The 27,880-nt window shown below is 43.3% G+C and overlaps 1 protein-coding gene across 1 annotated transcript; it reads left to right on the top strand.

The window, feature by feature from the left end:
- The first annotated feature begins 241 nt into the window (after nucleotides 1-241).
- tfap2d (transcription factor AP-2 delta (activating enhancer binding protein 2 delta)) lies at nucleotides 242-19,304 on the top strand. The gene is made up of 8 exons (XM_030404517.1): nucleotides 242-919; nucleotides 1,658-2,176; nucleotides 6,051-6,111; nucleotides 11,523-11,688; nucleotides 14,163-14,281; nucleotides 14,418-14,559; nucleotides 15,721-15,834; nucleotides 17,860-19,304. Exons 1-8 carry the CDS (start codon nucleotides 881-883, stop codon nucleotides 18,074-18,076), a joined length of 1,377 nt encoding a protein of 458 aa, XP_030260377.1. The 5' UTR covers nucleotides 242-880; the 3' UTR covers nucleotides 18,077-19,304.
- Nucleotides 19,305-27,880: the final 8,576 nt, after the last annotated feature.

Below are 27,880 nucleotides of genomic sequence, written 5' to 3'. Positions count from 1 at the left end.
CTCGAGTAAAACAAAAAAAAAGATGAAATAAAAATAAATGTATGCTCGTTTCGTTTTTAATTCCATTTGAATCCAAGTGTTAAAAAAAAGAAAATGTCTAAAAGCAGTCACAATGAAAACATGCGGGGCGATGCGGAAAGCATCGAAAACAGCCCGTTATTCCTCATCGAAGCTGAGTAAATTCCCCCCCCCCCCCCAGCTCGCTCTAGAAACCAACGAAAAATCCATGTTGTTGTTTTTTTATTCCGCTGATATTTGTCGAAATTAGCTTCGCAATATTTCAAAGCAAAACTTACATTTCCGTCGAAAATCCGCACATATTTGTAAAAAAAAACAACAACAAAAAGACAAAGCCGGTGTGATTTAAAAACAAAAAGGGAAAAAAAAGAAGAATAACACGACGAAAAGCGAGGAGCGGGAGACCTGGTGGAAAATACAAACGGGTCAAAAAAGGGAAAATGTCCACAAAAAAGCGCAGAAAACGTTGAAAGAAGCACTTGGTTCCTTATTAAGGCGAAGATACAATATTTATTCCTTGTCTCCTGGGATGCTCCGCTCCGTCTATTGTCCTCCCATTCCTCAGTGCTGATGCTTAATTTTCAAAACTTCTATATTACCAAGGGACCTACGACATCAGCCGAGAAATACCCTGCAAGTACAAAATCCGTGAGCCAGCCCCGTCCGTGCAGAGGGGAGACGCTCGCGTTCCGCCAGCTTTCTGCCGTTACCGAGAGCGCATGAGGGGGGACTTTTCCATTTCTCCTGCTTTTTGAGGATTTTAACGTATTTTTTGTATTATTGCTCGACCGGAGCCAGAGAGCGGAGAGAAGAAAAAAAAAGAGAGAGAGAAAAAAACACGGGTTACTTTGGAGAAAGCACAATGTCAGCGACCTTCCCCGGACTTGTCCACGACGCAGAGGTAGGCTCATTTATTTCCCTTTATCTCGCCTTTAATTCGAGGGAAAAAAAACGACAGACTTGGGTGCGCGGAAGAATAAAATACGCTTTGGGTTTTTAACTTACGGAGGCATTTCGAAGCTGCACAAGAAGAAGTCTCTTAAGTGGAAGTGTTTTCTGCATCGCGTTGGATGAGAGGGGGGGAATAAAAAATAAAATGCATGGAGTGGAGACAAGAGTCGTGCATCTGACTGCAGCTGCCGGTTGGAAGGGAAAAAAACGGGTCTTTTTATTAGTGTGGAGGCAGAGAGAGGCTCGTGTGTGAGCCGGTGGCTGTGATTAGAAACATTTCAGGGCGGAACACTCCGCTGTGTCTCACTCTGCTTACCTCCCATCCGGAATGAGCGAGAGAGCCGGGACAGTAAATTTGCCAGCAGCTCGGTAATAATAATAATATATAACAGCACGCCTTTTAAAAAAGCGCTGCGAGCAGAGTGACAGGCGTGCCGAAGGGAGGGGAAAAACATACCGATGGCTCCTGTTGCCGTGCGTTATTCGTTCCCCTCCCGGGCGTGTAGAAATGACATCTCCTTCAGGTGGTTTAAAGCGGAGAGGAAAAAAAAAAAAGAAAAAAAAAAAACCGCTTTGAGTGTGTGAGTTGTGTTTTTTTTGAGTGTGTTTGGGAGGCAGAGAGAGGAGACACCGGCTGATGCTAAATGACACGGCTCATATATCTCCCCGTCTCTTTATTATCTTGTAGATACGTCACGACGGATCAAACAGCTACCGGCTCATGCAGCTCGGCTGCCTGGAGTCCGTGGCCAACTCCTCGGTCGCCTACTCCTCCTCCTCCCCGCTCACCTACCCGGCGCCGGCGGGGACGGAGTTCGCCTCGCCCTACTTCTCGGCCAACCACCAGTACACGCCCCTCCACCACCAGTCCTTCCACTACGAGTTCCAGCACTCCCACCCGGCCGTGGCCCCGGAGGCCTACGGGCTCAACTCGCTGCACTCGGGCCAGTACTACCAGCAGATCCACCACGGGGAGCCCGCCGACTTCATCAACCTACACAACGCGCGCTCGGCCCTCAAGTCCTCGTGCCTGGACGAGCAGCAGCGGCGCGAGCTCGGCTGCCTCGACGCCTACCGGCGCCATGACCTGTCGCTGATGACGTCACACGGCTCCCAGGCCTACGGTGTCGGCATGCACCACCCGGACCAGAGGCTGCTGCCCGGCGCCGGCCTGGGTCTGCCCACGACCGCCTCGGACGACCTGCAGGTACCGGCAGGCCTCAGTACACCGGCACCTCACTGTCTCACCTCTTCTTCTGTGGTTTTATTAGCACCGCTCCATAAGATAGGATGAGATAACAGACCGTGCCACCAGTACCCCTGCCCCACTGGCCTACTACTGAATCCCCCCCCCCCCCCCCCCCCAGCCCCGTCTATTGTAGCAGCAACACAGCAACCCCAAAAATATTGAACAGAAAGACAGCGCCAGATGTCTGTCTGTCTGTCTGTCTGCTTCATCTGTCTGCTGTCTCCATGACACTGACGAGCCCTCCATCAGCTACTATTTTGGCCCGCAGGTTTTTCATCCGGCTCCGTCCCACTTTGGACTAAACAATATTTGGAGATCACGTCGAGATGATTTGGCTGCCAGAGCGCACGTGACTGTACAACAGGCCGAGTAAATGTCAAGTGCAGCGCGCGGCGTGAGAGGCAGGCCGGTTTCTAAAGGTTAATTGACTGGCAGTCTATACAATCCTATTGTCAAAGCCGCCCTTTATTTTCCCAGAAACACACGTGACGCATATTTTACATAATTCTTTTCGATGTAAAGAAATGGTCGAGATGAAAACGGCTCTCACACACGCACTTACGCGCGCACACACACACACACACACACACACACACACATTGTGTGTTGTGTGTGTGTGTGTGTGTGTGTGTGTGTGTGTGTGTGTGTCCGGCTGTCTGCTGAGGCAAAGAAAAGCCGCTGGTTGCTCTATTCTCCGGTAAAGGGCGGATTAACGGATCGGGGTTGAGGGCACAATGCCCGGCTCGGGCGCCATAAAGCACCGTAGTTTATCCAATTACAGACTTAACGTCAATCAACTTTGTTACTTATGCAGCGACATCTGAGCAGAGTTAAAGCGCCGGCTCTGGTTAAACACAGTTTTTAAGACGGCGACACATCATTTCGGTCGCGTTATAAGTGTTTACAGCGTCGTCTGCGGCGACATTTTTTAGACGTTGCTCCGCCGGAAGTATCCCGAATTTGACATGGTTCTTTTAATTAGCGACGATAAAAATAAAATTGTTAGTGTTTCGTTCTGAAATTCAGAATTATTCATTATTTTTGAAACAATAATTTAGTTGGCTTTTATTTATCATTTAATAATAAACTTTAATTTAAAGGGTGTGGCGGCGTGATGAGGACGATGATTTGTATTAAACCCAAAAACAGAAAATATAAATACAGCCTGAATTGTCCCTAAATAACTTGGGGAATTACAATTTAGCCTGTACTCATTTTTACTACTTTTGATATTTATTAAGTGATTTCTCCCAAGGATAAAATTCAATTTGAATTTCAATAACGCCATGTATTATAGGCAACATTCTTGCTACACTACATTAGTTAACATCATTTTATTTTATTTATTTTTTTCTAATTTTATTTTCGAACCTTTCGCCTCATTTTTGGCTCATTGTTAGCCCCAAAACGCCATATTTATCCAAAGCTGTCGCCACATTTTAAAGGAGCGCAGGTCTGACCCCCTTTTTTATTGAGCTCCCGAAAGAAAAGGAGCGGCCAGTGAACCTGAGCTCGCGCGGGGCGGATGTATGGGGCGAACAGATGCGCCTATGGTCTCGTGCGGCCCCGGTCGCATCTTTGAGCGCGTTAAAGAGATTTTCATGGCGAACAAAAGCAGCTGCCACACCTTTCTCCCGTCACTAAGCTAATTCATGCAAGACCTCTGCGTTTTGTATATTGATTTTATAATCACTTTAGCTGCGGAGCAAGAGAGAAAAGGAACAGAGCCGGAGCTGGTTAAAGAAGGAGCTACAACACGCTCCTTTCTTCAGGTTTTATTTTAATCAGGGGGGCTTGCGCGCGGGGCCTGGCCCCGAGGCTCGCACGGGGGATTAAGTGTTTTCTGAATGAAAAAGCGCGTGTTCTCCTTTCTTGATGACATTGTTGATAGCGGTGTGATCTGGACCAAAATGGCGGCTGGTAACAGGTTTCCATCCATGCATCCATCTACCCATCCATCCATCCATCCTGGGCCTCTCTATGTGGCTCCATGTGTGTTTTGCAGGCCAATCCCAACAGGTTGGTGGCTGCAGCCGAACTCCCGGACACTCGTCCCTCAGTCTGGATGAGCTGTCCTGTCCTCGCTTATCGCCCCAAGCCTTTCAAATTAAAGCTCCGTTTCTGGGCGAGCCGTGAGCTGCATCCTTTATCTCACCCTGCCCTCAATATACTCACTCAGAGCTCCGCTGAGTGACGAGCACTTTCTAACAAAAAACAATACAAGATAAATTCCACTGGAAATTCGCTCCAATTGAAGAAGCTGTGAGGGTGATCTCTGTCAGCTATAAACTTCTCGTAGTTATAAAGACACCTATAGGACCTCTGTATGCAGTGCTGCCCAACTTGTGGGTCGCGACCCTACTGAGGGGTCGCAGGCAAGAAGGTGTGGATCAAGGCACAGGAATTTTATTTTTTTCAACTTTTCAACCCCCATGTTTTGTTGTAAAATGCTTACTTAAATCAACCAGGTGTGTAAAAATAATAATAATAATAATTCAATTGAACAAAAAAAGAGTTCCAAGGTTCATCTGAGGGGTCATATAAAAAAAGCACATTTAATGCTACAGGAATTAATTTTTTTTCTAGACTTTTCATAACAATTTCTTGGAAAAAAACTGACTTAAATCCATTAATTTGTTGTAAAGAAATATTCAAATAAAAAAAAAATTAATAGGTGCAAATCAGTCATACTGAATTAAATCCACGAGAAAGGGTCTAAATCTAATTATTTTTATTTGAATGTTTTTATCATTATAGGGACAATGCAGCTTAACAGAGAATACAGAGAATGTAACTGATGTGCTGCACAGAGAGTTTAGAGCTTTAATGTTCACCTCTTGTCCCTATTTGGTACATCTGATGGGACATAAGAAAGAAAAGGTAAAAAATAAAAATTAAAAAAAGACATTAATACTTTTTTCTTTTTTTTTTTTAACTTTTTAATCATGTTTTCTTGTAAAATACTAACTTAAAGCCATCAAGGTGCGTGAAAGATAGTCAGATGAAAAAACTAAAGAGGTGAAACATCCATGATAAGAAGTCTAAAATGATTTATTTTCATTCTAATTTTATTAATAGGAATGATGCAGCTCAACGTAGTTCCATTATAGATATTATATTATCCATTATAGATTTTTTAACCTTAAAAAATCCATTGAGGACGTATCTTCATTAACAATGATGTCGAGGTACAATTCAGTTGAAGGAGGAGGCAAAATTTAAAGTAACAGGGAGAGTGCGTGTGCTCAGAAGTACAACTTGTAACTGATGCAACAGCAAAATGTGTGACAGTTCAGAGCTGGTGCTAAATGTCCACTCTTTTACACGTAAGACATAAAACACACAGCATCACAAAATCATAACACAATAGGACACACACACACACACACACACACACACACACACACACACACACACTACACCAACACGCATATAACCTACAGCAAAGTACAAGAAGCTGATAATGGGCACAGCTTTGGTCTGCTTGGTGACCTGACGCGTGAAGCGAACACTGCTGCTGTTATAATTACATATATCGAGCACAGCTGATATTGTTTACATCGTGGTCTTACATTTCTCCCTTTATAAATAGGGTTTCTTTCAAATAACAACAGTTTGGCTTTTTTGTGTGCGTCATTCTTCCTGGATGTCCCACAAAAGCATGACGGAAAACGACAACAAAAAAAAAGAAAAAGAAAAAAGCGCAGTGAACTCCACCGTGTCCTGGACTCTCTGACAGCTGTGTAAAGTGTTTCTCCAGCGGTGTGAAGGGAAATGTAGGTGAAGTGGTTTCACCTCCCCTGCTCGTCCTAATGAGTGAATGTCTCCGCAGGGCTCCGTGGAAGCGCAGTGTGGGCTCGTGCTGAACGGCCAAGGGGGCGTCATCCGGAGAGGTAAGGCCCCTGTTTTATTACCTTTACTGCTGCTGCTGTTGTTGCTCTACCGGAGGCCGTGAACGCTCACGGCTCGACACGACGAGACAGCGAGCAGGCAGGCAGGCAGGTAGACAAACAGGCGGAGCACTGCTGCTCTCTTGTCTTGCTGTCAACATGTTACAGGCGGGCCCCGTTTTTCTCGCCTGTTTAAACGCTAACACACCGTAGTACACCTCCAGCATGAAATGGACTGTCACTCAACACCTTAAACAGTCTAAAATGTTCCTTTCAGAGAACCGAAACGTCCCCAAAGTCGCGCATCAACGTGATCTGATCCTATATAGACTTATTATTATTATATCACAGCCTGTCACAGGACAGATAAACGCTTCTCCCTGCTCCTGCTGCATCCTCGCAGCGCACGCTCGTCTTTGTTCCCGTGGAAGTATAAACGCGCCATTTCTTTTTTATTCTAATATTCATATTTTATATTTTTTTTGATCATGAATTCAGCACCAATCTCCAAACATCGCTGCTGATGATCTTGTCTCGCTCCTGTGAGGAACTTGAACGGGCAAACGCGGTTATTGTATTAATGTATTTATTATATGTAGGCTATGTCATTTGCAGACTACAAAGTATTTTGTGTGTCTACGTTCAACAGGCTAACCGCCTCGAATTAAATGAAAGGTCTATAAAATGAAATAAATCAATACATCTCATTCCAAACGATTATAAACACAGGCTTAAAGGGGAAATCGAGGCAGTCGTTTTTATTTAGCTGTTGAACGCTTCCGGTTTCGTTTTATTTTGTATTCCCTCTTTAATATTTTCATTTGTGGGCCGTGAGGTAAAGCCCAAAACAACAGGAACAATGATGTTTTGTGTGTGTGCAGGGGCTTTTGTTACTTCCTGTAGTCTACCTGTGGGCTGTGTTTAATCACAGACAGCAGATTTAATCGGTGCTTTTAAAGGCTGGGTCTGCTCTGGATCACTCTTCAGGTGTGTGAGGAGGAGTGGTGGAGAAAGATGTGGAACCAGACGGGGCCTATTTCCTCTTGAGTCCTCTGCTGTGGATCTGCGTCTGGTCCATCAAAGCCTGCTGCTGGTTTTTTACTTTATTTTATTTATTATTTATTTCATTTTAGTCAGGACTATGTGTAGTTTTCCATACAGAGAAGGACGGCTGTGTCTCGGGTTTAATTTTTCATCAGCTCTGCCTAGGTGTTGGGGCTTTTCTCTCGGATTGACGCGGGAATCCCTCCGCTATCACTTTCGGTTAATGGTGCGCCGTATTTGGCCCTGAGCTCAGCCGCTGCAACCATCACAACCAATAATCTTTGCTTTACCTCCCGCTCCCGTATCGATAGCTTCTCTCGCCTCGGGCGGACGCTTTGATATGCTAATGCCGAGCGGGGCCCCGGATTCAGCCGAGATCATATTAATGTTGTTCTTTCTGACTGCGGCTTTGGCGGCATGAATATTCACATAACCTTTTTCAAAAGAAAATCACTCAAGAAACGCGGATCCTACTTAGGAGGAGTCGTCTGTGTTTTTAATCACCCCCGCCATCCCCTCCTTCCACAGCTCCCCGCTCCGGCAGCGTAAGGCTGATCTGTCAGGCGCGCCCCCGCCACTACAGCCCCCCACGTGTGCACGCGCCTCCTCTTCCTCTCTCTCTCTCTCTCTCTCTCTCTCTCCCCTCTCTCTCTCTCTCTCCTGTCAAGACGTTGGCGGGCTTTTTAGGAGCGATAAACATTGTTGTTAAAATATGAGGAGAATGACATTTGGCCCGTGTCTCTTTTTCTTTAATTTTCGTGGCAAACTCGTAAAAGGCGCTTGATTCCGCGTGTGATCCCGCCCGCCGCTCGCGCCGCAGCCCGAGGCTACTCTCCGTTGCTTAAATACCGTTATCGCCTCTGGGCCCGCGCGCTCCACTGACTGCACTACCGGCAATAGCTCTTTTCGATTGCCCTTGGCAACATAAAATACAAACTACTTTGAATCAAAACATTTTTAGGGGAATTAATATGATGTGAACCCGCGGCTTTCGCACGCGCGCGCCCCCCCTGTCAGAGCGCGTGAGGTTGACAGACAGGTCTGCACGGTTTGTGTCACACGCGCACACACGTAGACACGCGCGCGCACACACACACACACACACACTCACACACAGAGGAGTCCAAGCTTAACCAACACTATCAATCACTTCCCCTCGCCCCGCATCCGGTCCACTCTCTGACGCACGGAGATGGGCAGCCCGCCGGACCACAGCGCGCTTTTGTCGAGCTGCTGTCCAGGTGCTGAAATATGACAGGGAGACACGTGGGAGCAGAAATATAGGTTACACTCGCTCATATGGTGGCCAGATCGTCCACACTGTCCTCGATAAGACTGACTTGTGCCCGCAGCGCTCTCCTCCTCTTCTTCCTCCTCCTTGGCCTAAATGGCATCCCCTCTTTTTTTATTATTTATTTTTTTATTCTCCCCCTCATTCCATCATATCCAAGCAGGGTCCTAATAACAAAGCGACACACCCTGCTGTTAGATTTGATAATGAGGCGGATGAATAATAGAATATAGCCTACAGTACATCAGACAGAAACCTTGCGTTTTCAGCTGCCCGGGACGTTGGTTCAAGTGAAAGTTTAATAATAATAGGCCTACTCAGAGCAGTCGATATATTCCAGGAGGACGCGAGCAAACACTGATTCAGATGCAATTAATAATGCGGGGGAGCCTTCACCATCACAACCGCGATCATTTATTCACGGCGCACAATGAGACGGAGCTGCTGGTTGGATGGATGGATGGTGGGTTGGTTGGTTGGTTGGTTGGTTAGTGGAAGGTGATTAAAGGAAGGTTTTGTTTCCCCCTCCTGGGATTACAGCAGAGTTTTCGTACATACACACAAATATCGAGCTGGAACAGAAGTATAAATATATGTACATAGCAGAGAAAAGGAGAAGGAGAAGAAAAAAAAGAAGTAAATGTAATATTTAAGTAGAAAAGAGGGAGGCTGATGAAGTGCTGAGTGGAGCACATTGATCTTGCCAGTGCTGATTGAGGAGACTTGGGCCAACTAGGTAGTGCATTTAACATCACAATCGTTTCTTGATTCATATTGTATAGAAACACACAGTTTATTGTGTTTGCAGCTGTACTTTGATTAACAAGGATGATAAAGGTCATGAACCAGGAAGACTTTGTTGTCCAGGGAGGAACACATATCAAAAGAATTTTTTTTAATTATTATTATTTACTTTTTTATATACTTTTGAAGTCATTAAACACAATAATTACTAATAGTATGTTGTACATATATTTAAGATCACCTGCAACACATGTGACTATAAATATACAAGCACTTATATCTATGTATACCTTAACCTTGCATGTGTTTATAAGCTACAACTGGTGATTTTGAATATTTCGGACCAACTAAAGGATCTTTATGATTGGTTATTTAAAAACTCCCTTTTTTTAAATTACAATTCACTTTCCTTTTTACACGTTTGAAGTCATAAAACACAAGCTTCACACATGGTATATTGTACATATATTTAAGATTAACTACAACACCGGTGAAGATAATATACAAGCATTTATATCCACCTGTACCCAGACTTGGGACATGTGTACAAGCTATTTCTTTGCTGATTTTGATTGAAGGATCTTTGATTGGTTCAAATTAAAATGAATCATAAAAATAATTTATTGCACATCAACTCGCAAAGCTGTTTTTCTTTGGTTATCAAAACACTGACATTTTGGAGATGCATTGTTTGAATTGAACATGATGAACGACTGAAAAAATGAAGGGCCTTAAATATGAAAATATCAGGTTTGATAAATGATTTTGGTGTTATTACGCAAGTAGAAAAAGCTTGAGTGGTGTTGAGACGCCTCACCCTGAACATCTGCACACTGGCTTTACTGACACGTCACATTATTTCACCTGAAGGAGACACTTCCTGATTGCGTTGCTCACAGAGGATTATAACCTGCGTCGTGCCCTGATATGTGTGATTCTCTCAATGAAAACCAAAGAGGTTAAAAAGTTAGCACCCGGCCGAAAACCATCCTGCAAAAAACAGAAGCGCAAAACAGTGCAGAGAAGTGATGAACAATGGCAACGCAATACTGCAGGATCACATGTAAACTTTAATGCATTAGTTCCGTTTTTGGACCAGAATGTACACGTATTTTCTTTGAGTCGAGGCTTTTCAAAGCCTAAAAGGATTTTTACTGGATTCATTGAGTACAGCCCTGAAAGCGTCTACACTAAAAGTAAAGAAAATGACTCTCACAGCTCTTGAAAACACAGAATTCGTGTGTTTCTTGCAGAATAGGGTAACCCTCATGAACTAAAGGCCACATAACACTCATTACTCAGAAATGTTGGCTATACGGTTTGTTTTTTACAAAATGTGCATTTGTTGCGTGGATAAAGTAAATTCCATTATTATTATTATCATTATTTTTTTTATTAGTTGTAGTAATAGAGTGATATATAGGCAGTTTGGTGTAATGCTTCTGCTGTGTGACATTTTGTTTTTATTTCAATATATTGTTAAATCAGCGTTAAAGAGGTCTTATTCGTATTACACGACGAATATTTATAAAAGTCAAATGATCACCTGTATTATTTCCATAATGTATGTATTCAGCCTTGTTCTGTAACTGGAACTGAAGGAGTATTTTCTACTGTATGCGTTTCTGGCACAAGCTTGTGTCTCGATAAGGTCTCTCCGAAAATGTGCACTGTTTTAACAGTTATCATGTGTTTTCATTCATATATCAGTTTAAACATAGGTAGAGTTTGTATGTTCAAATAAACAGCTCCAGGTCAGCCATCTTCAATTCCAGATGAATTTGAGTGGACACTAGTAATTCACGTTATTAACTTATTATTCTAATACTGTGGTTTGCAGTAAAACAAAAAGCTTGAATCGTGGTCTATCAGTCATTGAAAAACATACAGTACATGGCATAAAATACAGAGGCCTACATTTAACAGTGTAGCACAATAGCAAGTAATTGTAATTTCTTTTTCAAGGAACACCACAAAGTAAATATACCATTTAAAAACCATTTAGATGATCTGAGAAAGCCTAAAATGGGAGATATGTGTTTTTTTATAGGACAGAGACAAAGATCACAACAGGTTGATTATTCAGTTTATAGTAGGTTGAGAGGCTTTGGGGCAGAAATGTGTGACAAAAGAAAGGTAACAAACAAAATCAAGTTTGATAAATGAGCTTTTATTTTGAAGGTTGAATTTTGCAGCCCCAGCCATTTGCATTAATGTGACGGTCACTCTCTTTGCCAGTTGACTTTCAAACAGCCTCTTTCTGGACACTGAGCGGTGGACAATGGTGAGCCAACAACAGTGCCTGCTGTAATGAGTGTGTTGTGTTTGTGTGCAGGGGGGACGTGCGTGGTGAACCCTACAGACTTGTTCTGCTCGGTACCGGGCCGGCTGTCGCTGCTCAGCTCCACCTCCAAGTACAAAGTCACCATTGCCGAGGTGAAAAGAAGACTGTCCCCACCAGAGTGCCTCAACGCCTCCCTACTGGGCGGCATCCTGCGCAGGTCAGTACGAAAACACGGCACACCCAGGTTCATCACAGCTTCTTTAATGGAGCTAAATGTAACTACAAATGTTGAAACCCAGTCTTGAACTATGGTCTCTGGCTTGGCAGCCTTCTCATCTATAGCTGTAACTCCACCACCACCTCCCCTCTGACCATGTACTGTAGAAGTTTCAACCAGTGTATGATGTTTACAGACATGTTCTACCATGTTGAATATATATGTGGTTTGAAGGAACAGTAAGTGCCAACATTTTATTGTGGCACTTGCTGAAGTTGCAGGAACGTAATTGGGATGGACGGCTTGCATAAATAGTCTAGGACCATCACGCCAGACTCCAAGGTTTGCATCCGATCTGAAGTTAAGTTTAGACAACAGAAATACTTTGATTAGAATTACAAAAAAGATATTTTCAGTTTGTGAAGAAGTAGAAAGAAATTTAATCTATGGGATGGACTTTGGTTAAGATTAGGGAGCAGCACAGTAGCAAATTTAAAGCGTTGTGGCAAAAGAGGAGTATTTTTAAGCCCAAACACAATCTCTTTCCAACCCTTACCACGTGATTGTTGTGCCTAAACCTAACCACAAGATGTTAAACATAAAATTGAACTGAAAACTGAACATAGAGAAACGTGAAGTGTTTACACACCCAGGGATTTTAGAAATGTGCATTGCCAACTTTCAGCCTTTAAAGGGAAATATTGCAATATCCGATATATGTTGCCTAAAAATGTCTTTATGAGATACTGACAGAATTAAATCTTTAATCTTGATGTACACAGACTTGAAGATTCCCTTTTAAAACTGGTGCTGAGTGTCATGAAAAAACCAACACGAGTTCCTATAGATCCAACTTCGCCATTAGTAGACAAACTGCCATGATACTGGGTTGAAAGTTTAAAAAGTCCACCTCGCAGCAGCAGGAGCAGAGTTATATCGGAATGTAAGCGTGTGGCGTAGCAGTGAAAGGCCGCAGAAAATATCTCAAACGCCCGGCAGCATACGATAATGACGAAACACATCCTCGCACATCAACGAACCGAGGCCAAATTGTAAGATTGTAAGACCGAGAAATGGAGATTATTAATGTTTCTGTTATTTTGTCCGGCTCCTGTGTCCTGCGGTGAGATAATATTGAACCAAAGAGTTTGATAGAGAGAAAACATTGTTATGAAAGCCTTAATCTGGCTGGTGAACGCTGGCGAGCGCTGCCCGAGCCTGTGCAGCCCTCAGATGAAACAGAGGATGTATACAGTAGCGTCCACAAAGACTATTGTAGGCTAGCGAGGGGGCCGGGGCTGCACGCGCCGCCATGCCCAGGGAGCCAGAGGGAGGCGAGACCAGGCCAAAGCATGCCAGGATCAGAGGAACCAGAGGAAAGCAAGAGTTGCCAGCGCTGTATTATTGATGAGGCGGCGAGAAAGGGAAGGGGGGAAGAGGAGAGAAAGAGAGAATATGGCTGGTCCTACAAGACGAGGCATCAACAAAGTCGGAGCGAAAAAAAAAATAATGTGCAAATAGAGGTGTTGATCCTCATCTGGAGCGGAATAAAACACTTCAACAACAGGAATTATTCTATCAGATGAGATCCTGAGCGGGCGTCTCACATGTGTATTGGCATTACAGCTGCAATTAATCAATTAGTTATGAGCTGCCAACTATTTTGATAATCAGTTTGAGTCATTTTTTTTTTTTTTGAAAGAAGCGAAAACTAAAAACTCTCTGATTCCAGCTTCTTAAATGTTCTTTTCTGGTTTCATAGCTCTTTCATGACAGTCAACTGAATATCTTTGGGTTGTGGACAAAATAAGACATTCGAGGGCGTTATCTTGGGGTTTGTCGCCATTTTTCACCAATTTCTGACATTTTACATACCAAACAACTGATTGATTGATAAGTAAAGTAATGGACCGATTAATCCACATTAACAATACACGTTAGTTGCAGTGGGTGTTGAGAAGTTTGCAGGGACCTCTGTTTTGTTACAGAGTGATAGAAAAACCTCAGTCATTTCACTCCAAATATCTCAAAAGGATCAGATAGGAAGAAGGCACGTGTGTTTTCTTTTTTTTAAATTTCACATTAAAAGATGAAGAAATGACAGGGAGCGTCGTTCGCCTCTTTTCCAAAATAGAATGCCTCACTTTGGGCAAAGAGACGACTGACAGAGGAAACTCAGGGGGACACGCAGCCATATCTGTGCGTAAAGAAAGCAGATTTAATATATGATGAGCTGACACGTTTTAATTTGAAACTCTTTGATTTTACGCTTCAGTCAAATCAAAGCAAAATCTATATTCTTCCATCCTTGCTTAATTAAACACAAGTTCTTTTTATAGGTGATTTTATCTGTGTTTTAATTCAGCTTCTATGAGAAATGATCAGGGGATCAATGAGGATAAAGACGATATGCGTTCCAGATATTCAGTCATTTTGTGCTTTATGTTGAAAATAGTTACTCTGCTTCCCCACAGAGCGAAGTCTAAGAACGGAGGCCGGTGTCTTCGCGAGAAATTAGACCGTCTAGGCCTCAACCTGCCGGCGGGACGGAGGAAAGCTGCCAACGTCACACTGCTCACCTCCCTGGTGGAAGGTAAGAGACTCTGTCCAAAAATGTCCACAATGTTTAAGTCAAACCTTCAGATTCATTCATTTCATAGTCCAGATGTCACTTTTGATAATTTAATAGTTTGTTTCATCTGTTTTTTTCTTCCTGGTTTGGTGCTCAGGTGAGGCGCTCCACCTGGCGAGGGACTTCGGCTACACCTGTGAGACAGAGTTTCCCAGTAAGGCGGTGGGGGAACATTTGGCGAGGCAGCACAGCGAGCCCAAAGAAACCAGCGCACGCAAGAAAATGGTTCTGGCCACAAAGTGAGAATACAAACGCGCGCGCGCACACACACCCACACACACGTTCACACAGAAACAGTTTAGAGCTTGGGGAAGGTTTGGTCAACAAGAAAAAATTAGTTTTTTTCATGACATTTCAGTTAACAAATCGCTGTAAATGTGTCGGAGTTAGCTAATGAGCTAATTTTTTAATCTGTAAAATGAATTTATTTTATCGATTTTCGGATTACACCCCACAGATTCTGATATCGAACATCTAACCGATAAACCGACCATAGTATACAGAATTTAAGCCGATCCACATAAAGAACGTACACATGAATATATGTATCATTTACTTTTACTTGTACTTTTTATACTTTAACACATTAAGAACATTACTTTTGACGGACTCTTACTCAAGTACAACACTTTTACCAAAGTGATATTTAAGTCAATATCTTTACTTTTACTAAAGTGTGACTGAATACAGTAGAATATCGTAAATTCACACTGAAAAATACATGAAACGTCATAAGCAATACCCAGAACGCACTGCATTTTACAGTTGTGAGCTGTAAAATAAATATATGGCATTTTATTGGGCATTTTGCAGTTGAATAAGTCTAGAAATGAGCAAACGGTGATGCCTGCTCTTTATTCACAAGGTATAAAAACAATCCAAATGACACACACCGGATCATCTATCATCTGTATTATAACATATGCTCTCAAATGTCCAGCCGATCATCCTTGTGTGTATTTGAACAGTATTAGCTGCTTTCAGAGTAAACCCTGACTCTCCTGATTGCACATCCAGTAGTGTATGTGCTGGGGGGGGGGGTGGAAGCAGCTCCCACGCTCTTCGAGCTATTTCTCTCTTTATTTGCGATAACATCATCCCAACACTGACTGGAATCCAGAAAGACAGCCTGGAACAATGTTAAAAAAGCACCGTTCACTCTACATTTGCAGAACTTCTGGTATCACGTTGTGAGCGAGTGTTTCGCTCGTTTCGGCGTCGACATTGAACTCGTCTCGCTCCTTTTCCCTTCGATTGTTTCCTGGGAGAGAATCATGTGTGGGTTGATCCAAAATGATGGGGAAGGGTGCGCGAGGAAACAAAAACGAAAACAAATTGCGACGGTTGTGTTGGAGACAGATGGTAAACCCCTCGTTCCCCTCCCTCCTTCTGTCTGTCAGGCAAATCTGTAAGGAGTTCCAGGACTTACTGAGCCAAGACCGTTCTCCTCTGGGCTCCTCCAGACCGACCCCCATCCTGGACCTGGACATCCAGAGACATCTCACACACTTCAGGTAACACATGCAGAATTTTACAGGAGATTAAAAAAAAAAACAAACAAACAAAAAAACAATTCTCCTCTCTCTCACAAATCTAAACTACTGACAGTTTTCTTGCTCTGCGTTTTTTGGCTCCGACCGCTTTGCCATTTTCCAAAGATGCAGCTGTGCAGTTTGTTATCTGGCACAGGCGGCGGAGGAGGAGGAGGGAACGGCGGCTTGTTAGCAGAAAATGTCACATCTGTGGCGTCACCCTTTGCGAGCACGTACAAAGTTTTTTACCAGGCCTCCGAAGGGAGCGATGCACTGAGGAGGAGTAAGATGTTAGCTCGGCTGCATCAACACAGTCGTGACAGCAAGAGACACGTTAAAGGTCAGAGCTGAGAGGTGACCACACAGTTAGCTCTCAGACCAAATCAGAACCTATTTCATGGCCATTCATCTCGGATATCCGCTCTTGTTGTCTTGGCTTTTTAACTGTTTATGATTCTGACGTGTGCCATCGGTGGAATGTGAGGTACACTGTGTTTCATGATACAAACAGAAACTGAAAAACAGGATAAAAAGAGTTTTCTGGTTGAGCAGATTCGATAGTCAGTAACTCTTCATTATAAACAACGCTAATTAACGGTTAATGGATAGTTAATAAAGCCTCAGGTAAAGGGTTAGGATTAGGGTTAGTACTATTTTACAAACTACGTGTTAAGTCGCTATCAAGGTTTATGCAACTCTAGAAATGGCCGTCAAGATAATGTTTATGGATGAACTACACAGTATTCATTAACCATTTTAAAAAAAAATTGAAAAAAAAAAATCTTTCCAATCACCTTAAACTTAATTGACTATATATTGATTAAGCGTTGCTGGGAAGTTCAATAAAAATGCAGTTAAATGCGACTGTTGGTCACCTTTAATACCCCCGGGGGATTTTGAAGAGGTACGCAGCTGCTGTAAGTTTTGAGGCCGGCGTGTATGGAAGTATTTGCATTGGAGCTGCAATCGAGGATTCATTTCGAGGATGATGATTCTGCAGAGAGTATCATCAAAAGGTGAAACATGCTCTTCGCAATTGCTTAAAGCCACAGTGAGAAGTCTTCGTATGTCCTTAGCCCATATCAGACAAGGACATGTAGCAAATCCTCACAAGTCAGAAGTTAAAACAAAGGAGCTCGACTGATGCTGGATATTAGAGAGTATTTAATGTATTCTGATATTGATATGTTGGCCGATATTCTTATCTACACAGAATATTTACAATGGCACGCATTTGTGCAACGATCCCTCAAATCTTTATGACACACTTATGTATATAAAAAAATATGTATGGAACTGAGGCATGACATTTACTGGTTAATAAACTTTGGCGTCTAAAATGTCATCAGTGCACAACAGCAGACTTCACCGGGAATTTATGTGAGAAGAGAATCTTTCTCCGGATTACATTCAGTAAAAGAAAAGTTTTCATATCAGACAACATATATGTTGATACCGATATATTTGTGTTGTCTGCGGCTTTATTGGCCAAGTGTGTGCAAACATACAAGGAATATAACTCAGGTTCTCGTTATTCTGAATGTACTTACAGAAGGATTGACATACAGTTGAGACCAAGGAAGACAAAAGCTGAATAATAAAGTAAAGACAACAAGTGATCAGAGGTCAAGTGTTCCATGAATTCAATGATACGAAGGTGCAGAGGAAATTATTCAGCACTAATCTGTCTGAATATGTTTAAAGCTGTTGTAGTATTCAGTGTTTCCCCACAACTGACAGTAGAGATGGGGAGGAAATAAAGTAGTTGGAGCATCACAGGACATTAAAACTCTGCTCTGACAGGAGTTAGCCCGACTAAAGGAGCTCTTTTGGGAGGATTAAAAGCTCCATAATGCAGCGAGAGGAGAGTTTCTGTGCAGGTGTACAAACTGAGGAGGGAAAAAAAGGACTTCCTCAGTCTGCCTCACAAACCCAAACCATCCCGCTGACTCCATCTCCCCTCTGCACCCTAATGAGACACCCTTGTTTCCGTCTCCTTCCCTACAGTCTGATCACTCACGGGTTCGGCACGCCGGCGGTCTGCGCGGCTCTCAGCACCTTCCAGACGGTCCTGAGCGAGATGCTCAACTACCTGGACAAGAACTCGAGCGGGAAGACGAGCGGCCCAACTGACCAACAGATCAACAACAGCTCGGAAAAGACGCAGCTCCGGAAAACAGCCGAGCCCCAGAGCAAAGACGGGAAAACAGAAAAGACTGAGTAGCCCCCACCCACCCGGTCCCCGTGCCTTGGAGCGCTGCATTTAGAAGTGTGTGTGTGTGTGTGTGTGTGTGTGTGTGTGTGTGTGTGTGTGTGCACTCTCAGAAAAAGGATTTGTTAACTCCCAGCATCACTGTGTCTTCTTTGGGACGACTCTTATTTATTGTCATTTATTTATCTTCTGTTGACCCGAACTGTCCCGAACAAGACGTACAGATGTGCGAGGGGAAGGTAACACTTCCTGTTTAGGAGTGTGTGTCTGTGTGTGCGTGTGTGTGTGTGTTCATGTGTGCTGACGAGGAGGAGCCTCGCCCACAGGAGACGGCCGTGACTCGTCCGAGACTTTTTATTCGTTTATTTATTCATTCTGAAAAAACAGAAGTAAACACATGCTGACATCACAGTTTCCCAGGACCGGGGGGGCAGTAACAGCCAACAGAACACAACATACACACACTTTTTAAGGGTTTCTGTGCGATTTGAACTCAATCCAGCTGATTCAGGTGTGGAATTTCTGCCAGGATACAGGAACTGAAACACGTTCATTCACCCCTGAAAGTTCATTTAATCTCTTTCGGATTCAATTATTGTGGGAAAACGCAGTCCAGACGACCCAAACGTCTGGTGTCTGCTTGAAACCTCACTCTCAAAATATTTACAGACATGACCCTGACCCAAACTTCTACTCATACACACACTCAAACACACTGCTTTACGTACCTGTGGGAGCACCGGAACCCACCGAGCAGACTTTTAATACTTGCGCCGCACAGTCAGTGCCACAGCAAGCAGTGTGTTTACCATGTGAGCGACAGAGGGGGGAATAAAAAAAGAGGGACTGATTCTGGAGCAGGCCGCACGCCGCTGTGTGTCCGCGAATGTGTGTGTGTGTGTGTGTGTGTGTGTGTGCGTGCGTGAGTGTGTGGGAGAGATAAAGAGAGAGTGACAGAGAGAGAAAGAGAGAGAGAAGGGTCCAACTCAGCCATTTTGTAAAAGGTGACTTTGCGGTTGCCGTCGTTCCTCCTCCCCTGTGCATGTCTATCTCTGTACACTTCCCCCGGATCGCAAGTTTAGCCGACACAAGCTCTCCGACTTTCGCTCATGAACATTTGTAAAGATATATATAAATATTTAAATTACTTTTCTTGTAGGCTTTCAACTATATATATGTTAAATCCCTACCTTCTAAAAATGCCGGTGTTCAATAAAGACAGTTGCTACGTGTTCTACTATTTGCTCTGGTTTTAAGACGCCGCACGCACTCACGCACACACACACGCACACGCACATGCCACATATAAACATACATCTACGCAGAGATGGAGGCAAAAGAGCATGCAGAGACTAAAGAGAGGCAGCGTGGATCAAAGCCAGCGAGGGTGAATTATCCATATGAGTTCACAGTGTTGAAATTATAAAAAAAAAAAAAAAAAAAGTCAGAGTTCATCTCTAATGTTGTGGAGGTGAGGAGAAAAAAAAAAAAGGCGATACCTACAGAAACGTTCAAACGCCTCCTTTGTAGCGCACGAGCACGCCTGTGTTCCCTTTCAGCTCGAACGGCTTCTGTCAGGTTCCTCTGCTTATTTATATTTCAGAAAAAAAAAGGGAAGAATAGGATGATAAAACGGAGCGAGGAGCAGCTGCCTGCTGGCGTCTCCATCCGGGCTCTGTAGGTTCTGTTTACTCTTTAATATTCCAGTCATTTAAAAGGAGGTCACGTTCACCGCACAGCACAAAAACACATAATCAAGACAGGATGCATTTACAGTGATGCCTGCGCTGCGTGTCACCCTGAATCAACGCAGGAAGCGAAGCCTCAGGTGGAAGGAAGTAATGGCGGTATAAAGGGGGAAGTGACACGGGTGCACGGTTTCTGGATATTCCCATGTCTTGCTGTTATTGTTTGGTCTGGTGTGTGACAGATGGTGTTATTCCCCCCCCCACCCCAAAAAAAAAAATATACACACCTGCAGTCAATGTTTTATGATGCTGGGACGAAGCTGAACCGATGATAACGCTCTGCGAAAAAATGTCAGAGAGAATGCACGATGACAACACAGTAAATTACAGTTTCACCATCAAGTGTTTTTCCAGCTATCAAAGCAATGCATTTATACAAAAGAGCAACAATAATGTCTGCAATCTCATATGATGAAGGGATACAGGGTTTTGATAGCTGCAGTATATATTCAGTGATTGAGTCTCTACGCAATACAATGTAAAAAATAATGGATCAGAGCAAATCTGCCTGATTTCGTACACACATCACATCAATATTTCTACCACACGTGTCAAACAAAGGGAATGGCGGTGTTATTATACTTTTCCACATTTGTAAGCATCAAACCACATACGGATCTTTTTAACAAGACATCAGGGCAATTTCCAGCTGTGTTTTTTTGGCGACAAAACTGGTCATCTTTGGCGAGACCTCGGGACATTTCCAGATATTTTCAGCCAAAACATGGATTTTGCCCAACCCTAACAAAGTGTCATGTTGTGCGTAAACCTATCCAGAACATAACCACAGTGTTGCCCCAACATTACATTGAAAATTGTACATTAAGATATGTTAAGTTTCAACATATCTGATGTTTGCAGAAACACGTATAGTAGCTAACATAATGTCCTTGCGAGTTGGGTGCTAACAAACATTTTGGTTTTCACCCGCGTCCATTTGTGGGTTGGTTTGTCAGCAGGCTTACGCAAAATCTGTCGAGCGTATTTCCACGAAACTAGGATGAAGGATGGATCCCGGGCCCCGAACAGACCCCTTTCACTTTTGGTGAGGATCTGGATAACAGGGCGGATCCAGGCATACGGGAGTTTTTTGACAGTTTTGTTAATTTCTCTCGGAACAATGCATCATGGGTCTTGATAAAAAAGACAAAAAAGAACAAAAAAATCAGGCATAGTTATCTTTAGGTACGATTTGATGCGTATTAAGGGGACTGTTGGGCCTTGGCGGAGGTACGCACTCTATAGAGTGCAACGGTGCTGAAAGAATTATACAGTGGCACAATTATTGTCGAGCAAAAATATCAAAGATTCTTTGTTTGCAGCCTCTCAATGTGAGGATTTGCTCCCCTTTATATCACTGCAAACTGAATGACATGTTTTGAGTTTTGGACTGTTTGTCAGACAAAACAAGTGACAGTGTGACGTCTGGTCCTGAAGACGTTTTCTGACATTACATAGACCAAATGACCAAGCAAAACCCAAATCCAAAGATTCGGCAATAGCCTTTATTTTATTTATCATCATTTTGTTCTTAAATAACACAGTCTTGCTTGTTAGGGCTGGGAAACATATCGACGTTATATTGTTATTGTGACATGAGACTAAACTGTGTCTCGTCTTTTAGATTCTGGATATCGTTCTGGTCTTTCCTGGTTTTACAGGCTGCACTACAGCAAAGTAGTGTCATTTTCTAAACTTACTAGACTGTTCTATGTGATTTTACATTCATCTTGACCCACTAAGTCATCACTAAGGTTTATTTATCAGTACCAATATTCATCCCCACGATGTCACAATTTCAATATTTAGGTATTTGGTCCAAAATGTTGTGAAATGAATTTTGTCGCTCAGTCTCAGCATTTATGAAGGGCTTTTGAGAAGATTGCAAAATATCAAGATTTATAAGATGTATCGTGATCTCGCCTAAACGTATTGACAATATTACATCGCCCTTCTTTACCACCCAACAAGCAGAAGAGCTGCTGTCCATCACTTCAGGGTTTCACTCACTGGAACATTTAGATCCCAAAGTCATCTCTTAAGCATCAAAGACAGACTTCAGCCTCTCCTCCAAGTACAGTCGACTGTAACATCATAAACACAGCTCATCAGTGTGAGTTTTACCCCTCTTTGCTCCTGACCGCCGGTGGTTTCCCCGGGAAGATGTTTGGCTCGCAGGCTCAACTCTGCTGAAGAAAATGGAGCCTGACAAAGCATTCACACACATCCTGCTCCTCATCACCGGGAGGTTGATTGACATGTTGTTTACACTCAGCAGCCTGTAATGACAGGAAGTACAATCTGACATGAACTCAACTTTTTTGGGGGGGGGGGTTCGTGAAGGCCACGCTGACAAAACAACACACGTGTGTGGCTACAGAGCCATATGATGCTGTTTTGCCTCTTCTTCTTTTTTAAACGTGTTTTAATCACGTTTTTGCTCTGAGCCGCTGGGAAGACAACTTTAATGATACCGGTACATTACATATAATCAAACTCATGTATCTGAGCCGCTGTGTGTGGAGCTGCAACAGTGATGTGCAGGAGGCAGAGCAGCTCTCCAGATTGGCTCTTTGATGGTTGCTGCATCTCACTGGAGGGCAACAGATAAGCACTGAACATACATACTGTACACACACACACACACACACACACACACACACACACAGCTCCACGTATGCAAACATACCACTCTGAGGAGAAAGTAACTTAATCACACTTGTGTTTGTTAGTACTCGCGTGGTAAACATGTAATCCCTGCCGAAGACATCTCGGCTGACCCCGGATCAGAGCAACGATCAGCAGCCTGATCAAAAAAAAAATGAGCTGGAAACTGGAATCGATCCATCGCCTTGTGCCGGAGATTTCTGTAAATTGACAAAGAATGAATGACAAGTTTTTTTAGGACATCAGCGATGCATAATGTGACGGGGAGGCGCCGGTGCATTATTCACACGGGCTATTGGTTGCGTTACAATGCGGGCCGCTCTGTTATCACCACATTAAGCATCGCGGCTCTTTCTCTTTCTATTAACGCCGCCGTTCTCCTCTCTCTCTCTCTCTCTCTCTGTCTCTCTCTCTCTCTCTCTCTCTCTCTCGTGATTGTATTTCATTCGATCCGCGAGTCGTGTGGGTGCAGTGCAGATATTTACGCATGGAAGTGAGGCTTGAACATCCAGAGCGCACACACACCAGAAACAGAAACACCCTCCACATGCGATGAACACCGCCATTCATATAGAATTGAATTAAACAGTCTGAGGTCTCGGAGGGGCTTTAGCTCCTGCTGACTGAGCCCCACAGTCACGAATACCAAACTTCTAAGCCCCGTCTCTCCAGTCTCTCTCCTCTGAAGCTCTAACCCTCCTCCTCTCCTCCTCCTCCTCCTCCTCCTCTCCTCCTATCCTCCTCCCCTGCCTCTCTGCTAAAACCTCTTCCTCTCCAGTCCTGATCCCCGTTCAGTCCCAGGAACATTCAGGGCCTTTCCTCCTGCTCATCCTGCCGTGCTGACTGTCCCCGTCACTCTCCGTCAACACACACACACACACGCACGCACAAGCTGCTGCAGTTACACTCGAGCCCGCAAGACTCCAGGAAGACAGGGACGCCCTGTTCTCCGTTTAGTGCTGATCAACCGGCTGCTTCCATTCGTTAAATCCTGGCAGGGAACTGGAAGCGGGAGCTCATTTTATAATGCAGCGTAATGGAGTCTGCAAGCCTTTTCTTCTCAGGCGTTCATTGATTCGACAATAACGTGTTGCCATATAGGAGCTTAGTTTGAGTCGTTTGGTCCTCTGCTTCCTCTGCAAACTTCCAACAATCACCCCAGAATTCACAGTAACGTCAATATGATGACGTTTAAAAGGAAGTCTGTTAGTGTTAACCACTGTTTTCACAGAGGACATTTTGACTTCTAATGGCATGAAAGTCTAAGGTGCTACTAGTAACATCGGTTTGACGCAGCGTCCCAGTGAGTGAAGCCATTGAACCAGCATTAACAATACCAGGACCCTTCAACTGACGCATCTAAATGGAATCCAGCCACATTTTGATCATTTAACCCCCAACGTCCCAATCTGACGTTGTTAAAATACAGTTCAGGACAGGAAGGCTCTACAGCCGGTGATTAAAACCATCCAGAACATCAGTGACATCACAGAAGTGAGATGTCTCCATAGAATCCCCAGTAGATACTAAAAGACATCACCCACCCCAACCACAGTCTGTTCACCCTGCTGCCATCTGGCAAAAGATACACAAGTATCTGCTGCCCTACCACCAGACTACAGAGCAGCTTCCCTCCTCAGCTCAACTCAATTGCAACCCTGGTTTTATAAAATGACAAATAAATGTGCCTTTAACCACTCACCTTTTAATCAGCCATGCTACGACTGCAGTCTATTTGAATACGTGTGGCAAAGAGGGTTTTATACAATATATGAACCAGGGTTGAAAAACGCCCTTTTGATTGATTGATTGATTTTTTTTAAAATGTTCTACATTTTGTATTGATAATAATTTGGGTCATGCAAACATTCCCCTTCAGTTAGGATCCATTGCTCACATTTACAGGCGTCAGACAGTTCGGTGCTGACAGTTTATCTCCCTGGCTTCCTCCTTCCTCTGCCACTCCATTCCTCCGATGCCCATCTAATCTCCACTCCCTCCTCCGGGCTCGGCGATATGGGTGACAGGGTCACATCTGGACCGGTCCTAACCTCTGGAATATTATCCTCCAGTGCACATCTGTTGCTTCTTTACAAGCTTACCTATTTCTTTGAGCTTTTCCTGGTGCTTCGTACGTTTACTTGTGTAGCACCATTCAGACACGAGGCAGTTCATAACGCTTTACAGGGGCAGAGATATTAAGAGAACATTAAACACAGTATATTGCAGCATAATATAGTATGTTTATAATTAACATATTCTTTTGTTTGTGTGTATATTTTTCATTGCTGTTGTTGATCCTTGAATTTTCATTTTCGTACACGGACTGCCTTATAGGGATTAGTAAAGTGTCCTCGGTTGACTTGAAAGGTGCTTACAATAAAATGTATGTTCATGTGCATCATTAAATCAGTGTTGAACTCGGGCCTCCGTGTTGTTCCAGGCCTTCATCTCTGTTCTGCGGTGTTCTAGTGCAGCCTAGTGGTCAGCAGCTGAACTGCAGCACACGATGTGACACCCTTTAAACTGCACGGGGTTGGGAAACTTGAGATGATACGGATGCGAAGTAGGTGAACAAACCGCCTTATTTATTGTTTCATGGACAGAAAATAGTTATGAAAGCTACATACAGCTTTTTCAAACAAAAAAAAAGGAGGTTGGAAAGGATGAAAAACTTAAGATTGAGCTGTCACAACCTGATCTTCAGACTTTAATGACTGGCAAAAGATATTCTTTATAGTTTTGAAGACATCATAACACAAACTAATTCAATAATCCATCCAGGGCCCCTTTTCTCCAGACTTTTGAATGAGTAACTGAGTAAATCTAAGGCCACAAACTGATCAGCCATTCCAGGGTTTTGTTGAGCCTTTTCATTTGTGCCATGACACACAGCGCACAAAACACCACACCCCCATACCGGTACTAAAAAGATTTAGACGCCTTTGCTTCTCTTCTTAGGATGAAGTTGCACACAAGAAATCAGTCCGTCGTTTCTGAGTTCTCCGTGTGACAAGTGACCAAATGATTGAAAAATGCCGCAAAAAGATGCTTCTCTCAGCCCTACATTCATTCATCCACCACACTTACTGTGCTACAGGAGGCCTAGTGAAGACGCACTGGGGAGATCCTAATGTAGGCGTCAAGGAATGTGAGCGCGCAAGGCATAAAGGATGTCTCCGCACACTTGACTCTGAGCAAATAAAAGCCGGAACATGAGAGTGTTTACAGAGGTGTTGGGTAGACAGTGCCACCACACTGGGCCTGAACAGCTGGGATCAAAAATATCACCACCTTCCTCCCGCCTGAAATCCCGGCAAAAGAGAGCAAAACGAACGTGGCTGTGTTGCTGTGATGGTTGCAAACAAAAGGCAGGGAGCAGATAGAGCAGTATCACTGTGACATGTGTCTAATGTATGCTGATACATCGTGTGTCAAAGCCCTGCAGGACAACAACCACAACCAACGCCTCCAGACTTCCAGACTGTCAGGACATCTGTCATCGCTGACAGTCATATGCCCTGCCATGTGTGTGTGTGTGTGTGTGTGTGTGTGTGTGTGTGTGTGTGTGTGTGTGTGTGTGTGTGTGTGTGTGTGTGTGGAGAGAGAGAGAGAGAGAGGATGAGTGAATCTTTGGCAGCAGGTCAGTCCAGAGAACATGGGAACAGCCGTGCTCCTTAAACATTCATGTCTGCTATCCTCAGTAGCTTTTTTTTTTTTTTTTTTTGCATTATTTTTATTTCTTTTTTTGTTTTGTTTTCGCATGAAACATTAAAAAGGAGCGTAACCACGGCAGCCGTGTCACGATAAATCACACATAACAGATTGTAAAGGTTGTGCAGACACATGCACAGACAGCACTGGAGCTGTATACATCTGAGCTCGGTCCAGACTCGCTCTGACACCTGGACTGGACCTGGTGAGTGCAGCTCTCTGATCATTTCAAAAGACCAAAAAATGAATCAAGATGAACCTTCTGACGTAAATGTTCTACGCTTACGTTCAACTTCTGACTCGAGTGTGCACACAAACATGCATTTCCTCATAAAGAGATCTATTTTTCACTGCAAACAGCGTACGTTTTCAGTTTGACGCCGACATTACCGTCTGTGGTTTCACTTTAAAATGATTACTTTCATTATCTGCAGAGCCAAATCATTAACAATCAACTTCAGTGAGGCCTTCTGATGTAGAAACGATGGGACATCAAGCAGTGGCACACTTGCTTTCAGGGAGCACAGATAGTGTTGACGGATGGATGCATGTATACTCTCTGGACACTAGGGGGAGCAGTTTACACACACTTGGACAATCTCTCAGAGGGCTTGAGGGGAATGCCATACGAAATATGTGCACTGTAGATAGATTTAAATACGACCTTTAAGTAGATTTAACAATGACCTCTGACCTGTTAGTTATGGCAGCTGTGATAACAGTTTTGTTAGTTGGTTATCCTCGTGTTTTATTTTGCAAACAGCTGTCTATGCCCCTCCTCCTCTTGTGACACAGGCTGTGGTAGAATAAGTATTCAGTTATTCAGTTAATTCAGTTATAGTAAAAGTCGAAGAACAACAGAGTGGGCCGTGGGGTCGCCTAATCAATACTATTGTAATTTTTGGTTGATTTATATTCTGTACTAATAATCTAAATCTGCAAAGTAACTAATGTTCTCAATCACATGTAGTGGAGTAAAAAGTATAAAGCTGCATAGAAAAGAAATTGAGTTAATGTACTTAGGTACATTCCACCACTGGATGCATGTCACTGAATCTTTTAATGCCAGAGATATCGCCTGGCACAGCTCTCATCACCCAACAAAGATAACGTAAATATTTGACAGTGTGAGCCCCTGAATACTTGTGAAATATACTATAGTTGTAAATAATAGGTTATAGATTGATTTATTAGGATCCACAGGTGTTATAATTGATTGGATTTCAAGGATGTTTATGTGCATTAACGTCATATTACTGTAATATTGAAATAATATAATATGATATAATATAATATAATATAATATAATATAATATAATATAATATAATATAATATAATAATACTTGTGCAGGACCACAGGTAGAAAAAAGCTGTTTGCTAAAACCTGGTACATGACATCGCTCCTTGTTATGTGTATGAAATATATAAATGTATGTTCTGCTACTTCTTGTCGGGTGTTTGTGTTCACAGGCCGTACTGGATGGATATACTGAGACCATACTGCTTCCAGGTTAGGTGGGTTAGGTGGGCGCTGCTATTTGTGACAAAAGACCAATCAGTTATTTCTCCATTAATGCAACTACTAGTTACAACACTGTCCTATCTCTATGAGGATGTGTAAACACAAATCATTGTGGTGCCGCCTTCCCCCTCCTGTAAAAGGGCATTGTGTAATCTTTAAAGAAG

This window comes from Sparus aurata, chromosome 22 (genome assembly GCF_900880675.1).
Source record: "Sparus aurata chromosome 22, fSpaAur1.1, whole genome shotgun sequence".
Taxonomy (NCBI): Eukaryota; Metazoa; Chordata; class Actinopteri; order Spariformes; family Sparidae; genus Sparus; species Sparus aurata.
Note: the sequence above shows the minus strand (reverse complement) of the source record. Positions and strands in the feature narration are given on the sequence as shown.

Bases quoted from the DNA above. Each gene is read 5' to 3' on its own strand.
- tfap2d (XM_030404517.1), top strand. From the start codon at position 881: ATGTCAGCGACCTTCCCCGGACTTGTCCACGACGCAGAG. The intron at 6,112-11,522 runs GTAAGGCCCCTG...GTTTGTGTGCAG, and splicing joins AGGGGGCGTCATCCGGAGAG to GGGGGACGTGCGTGGTGAAC. The intron at 15,835-17,859 runs GTAACACATGCA...CCTTCCCTACAG, and splicing joins AGACATCTCACACACTTCAG to TCTGATCACTCACGGGTTCG.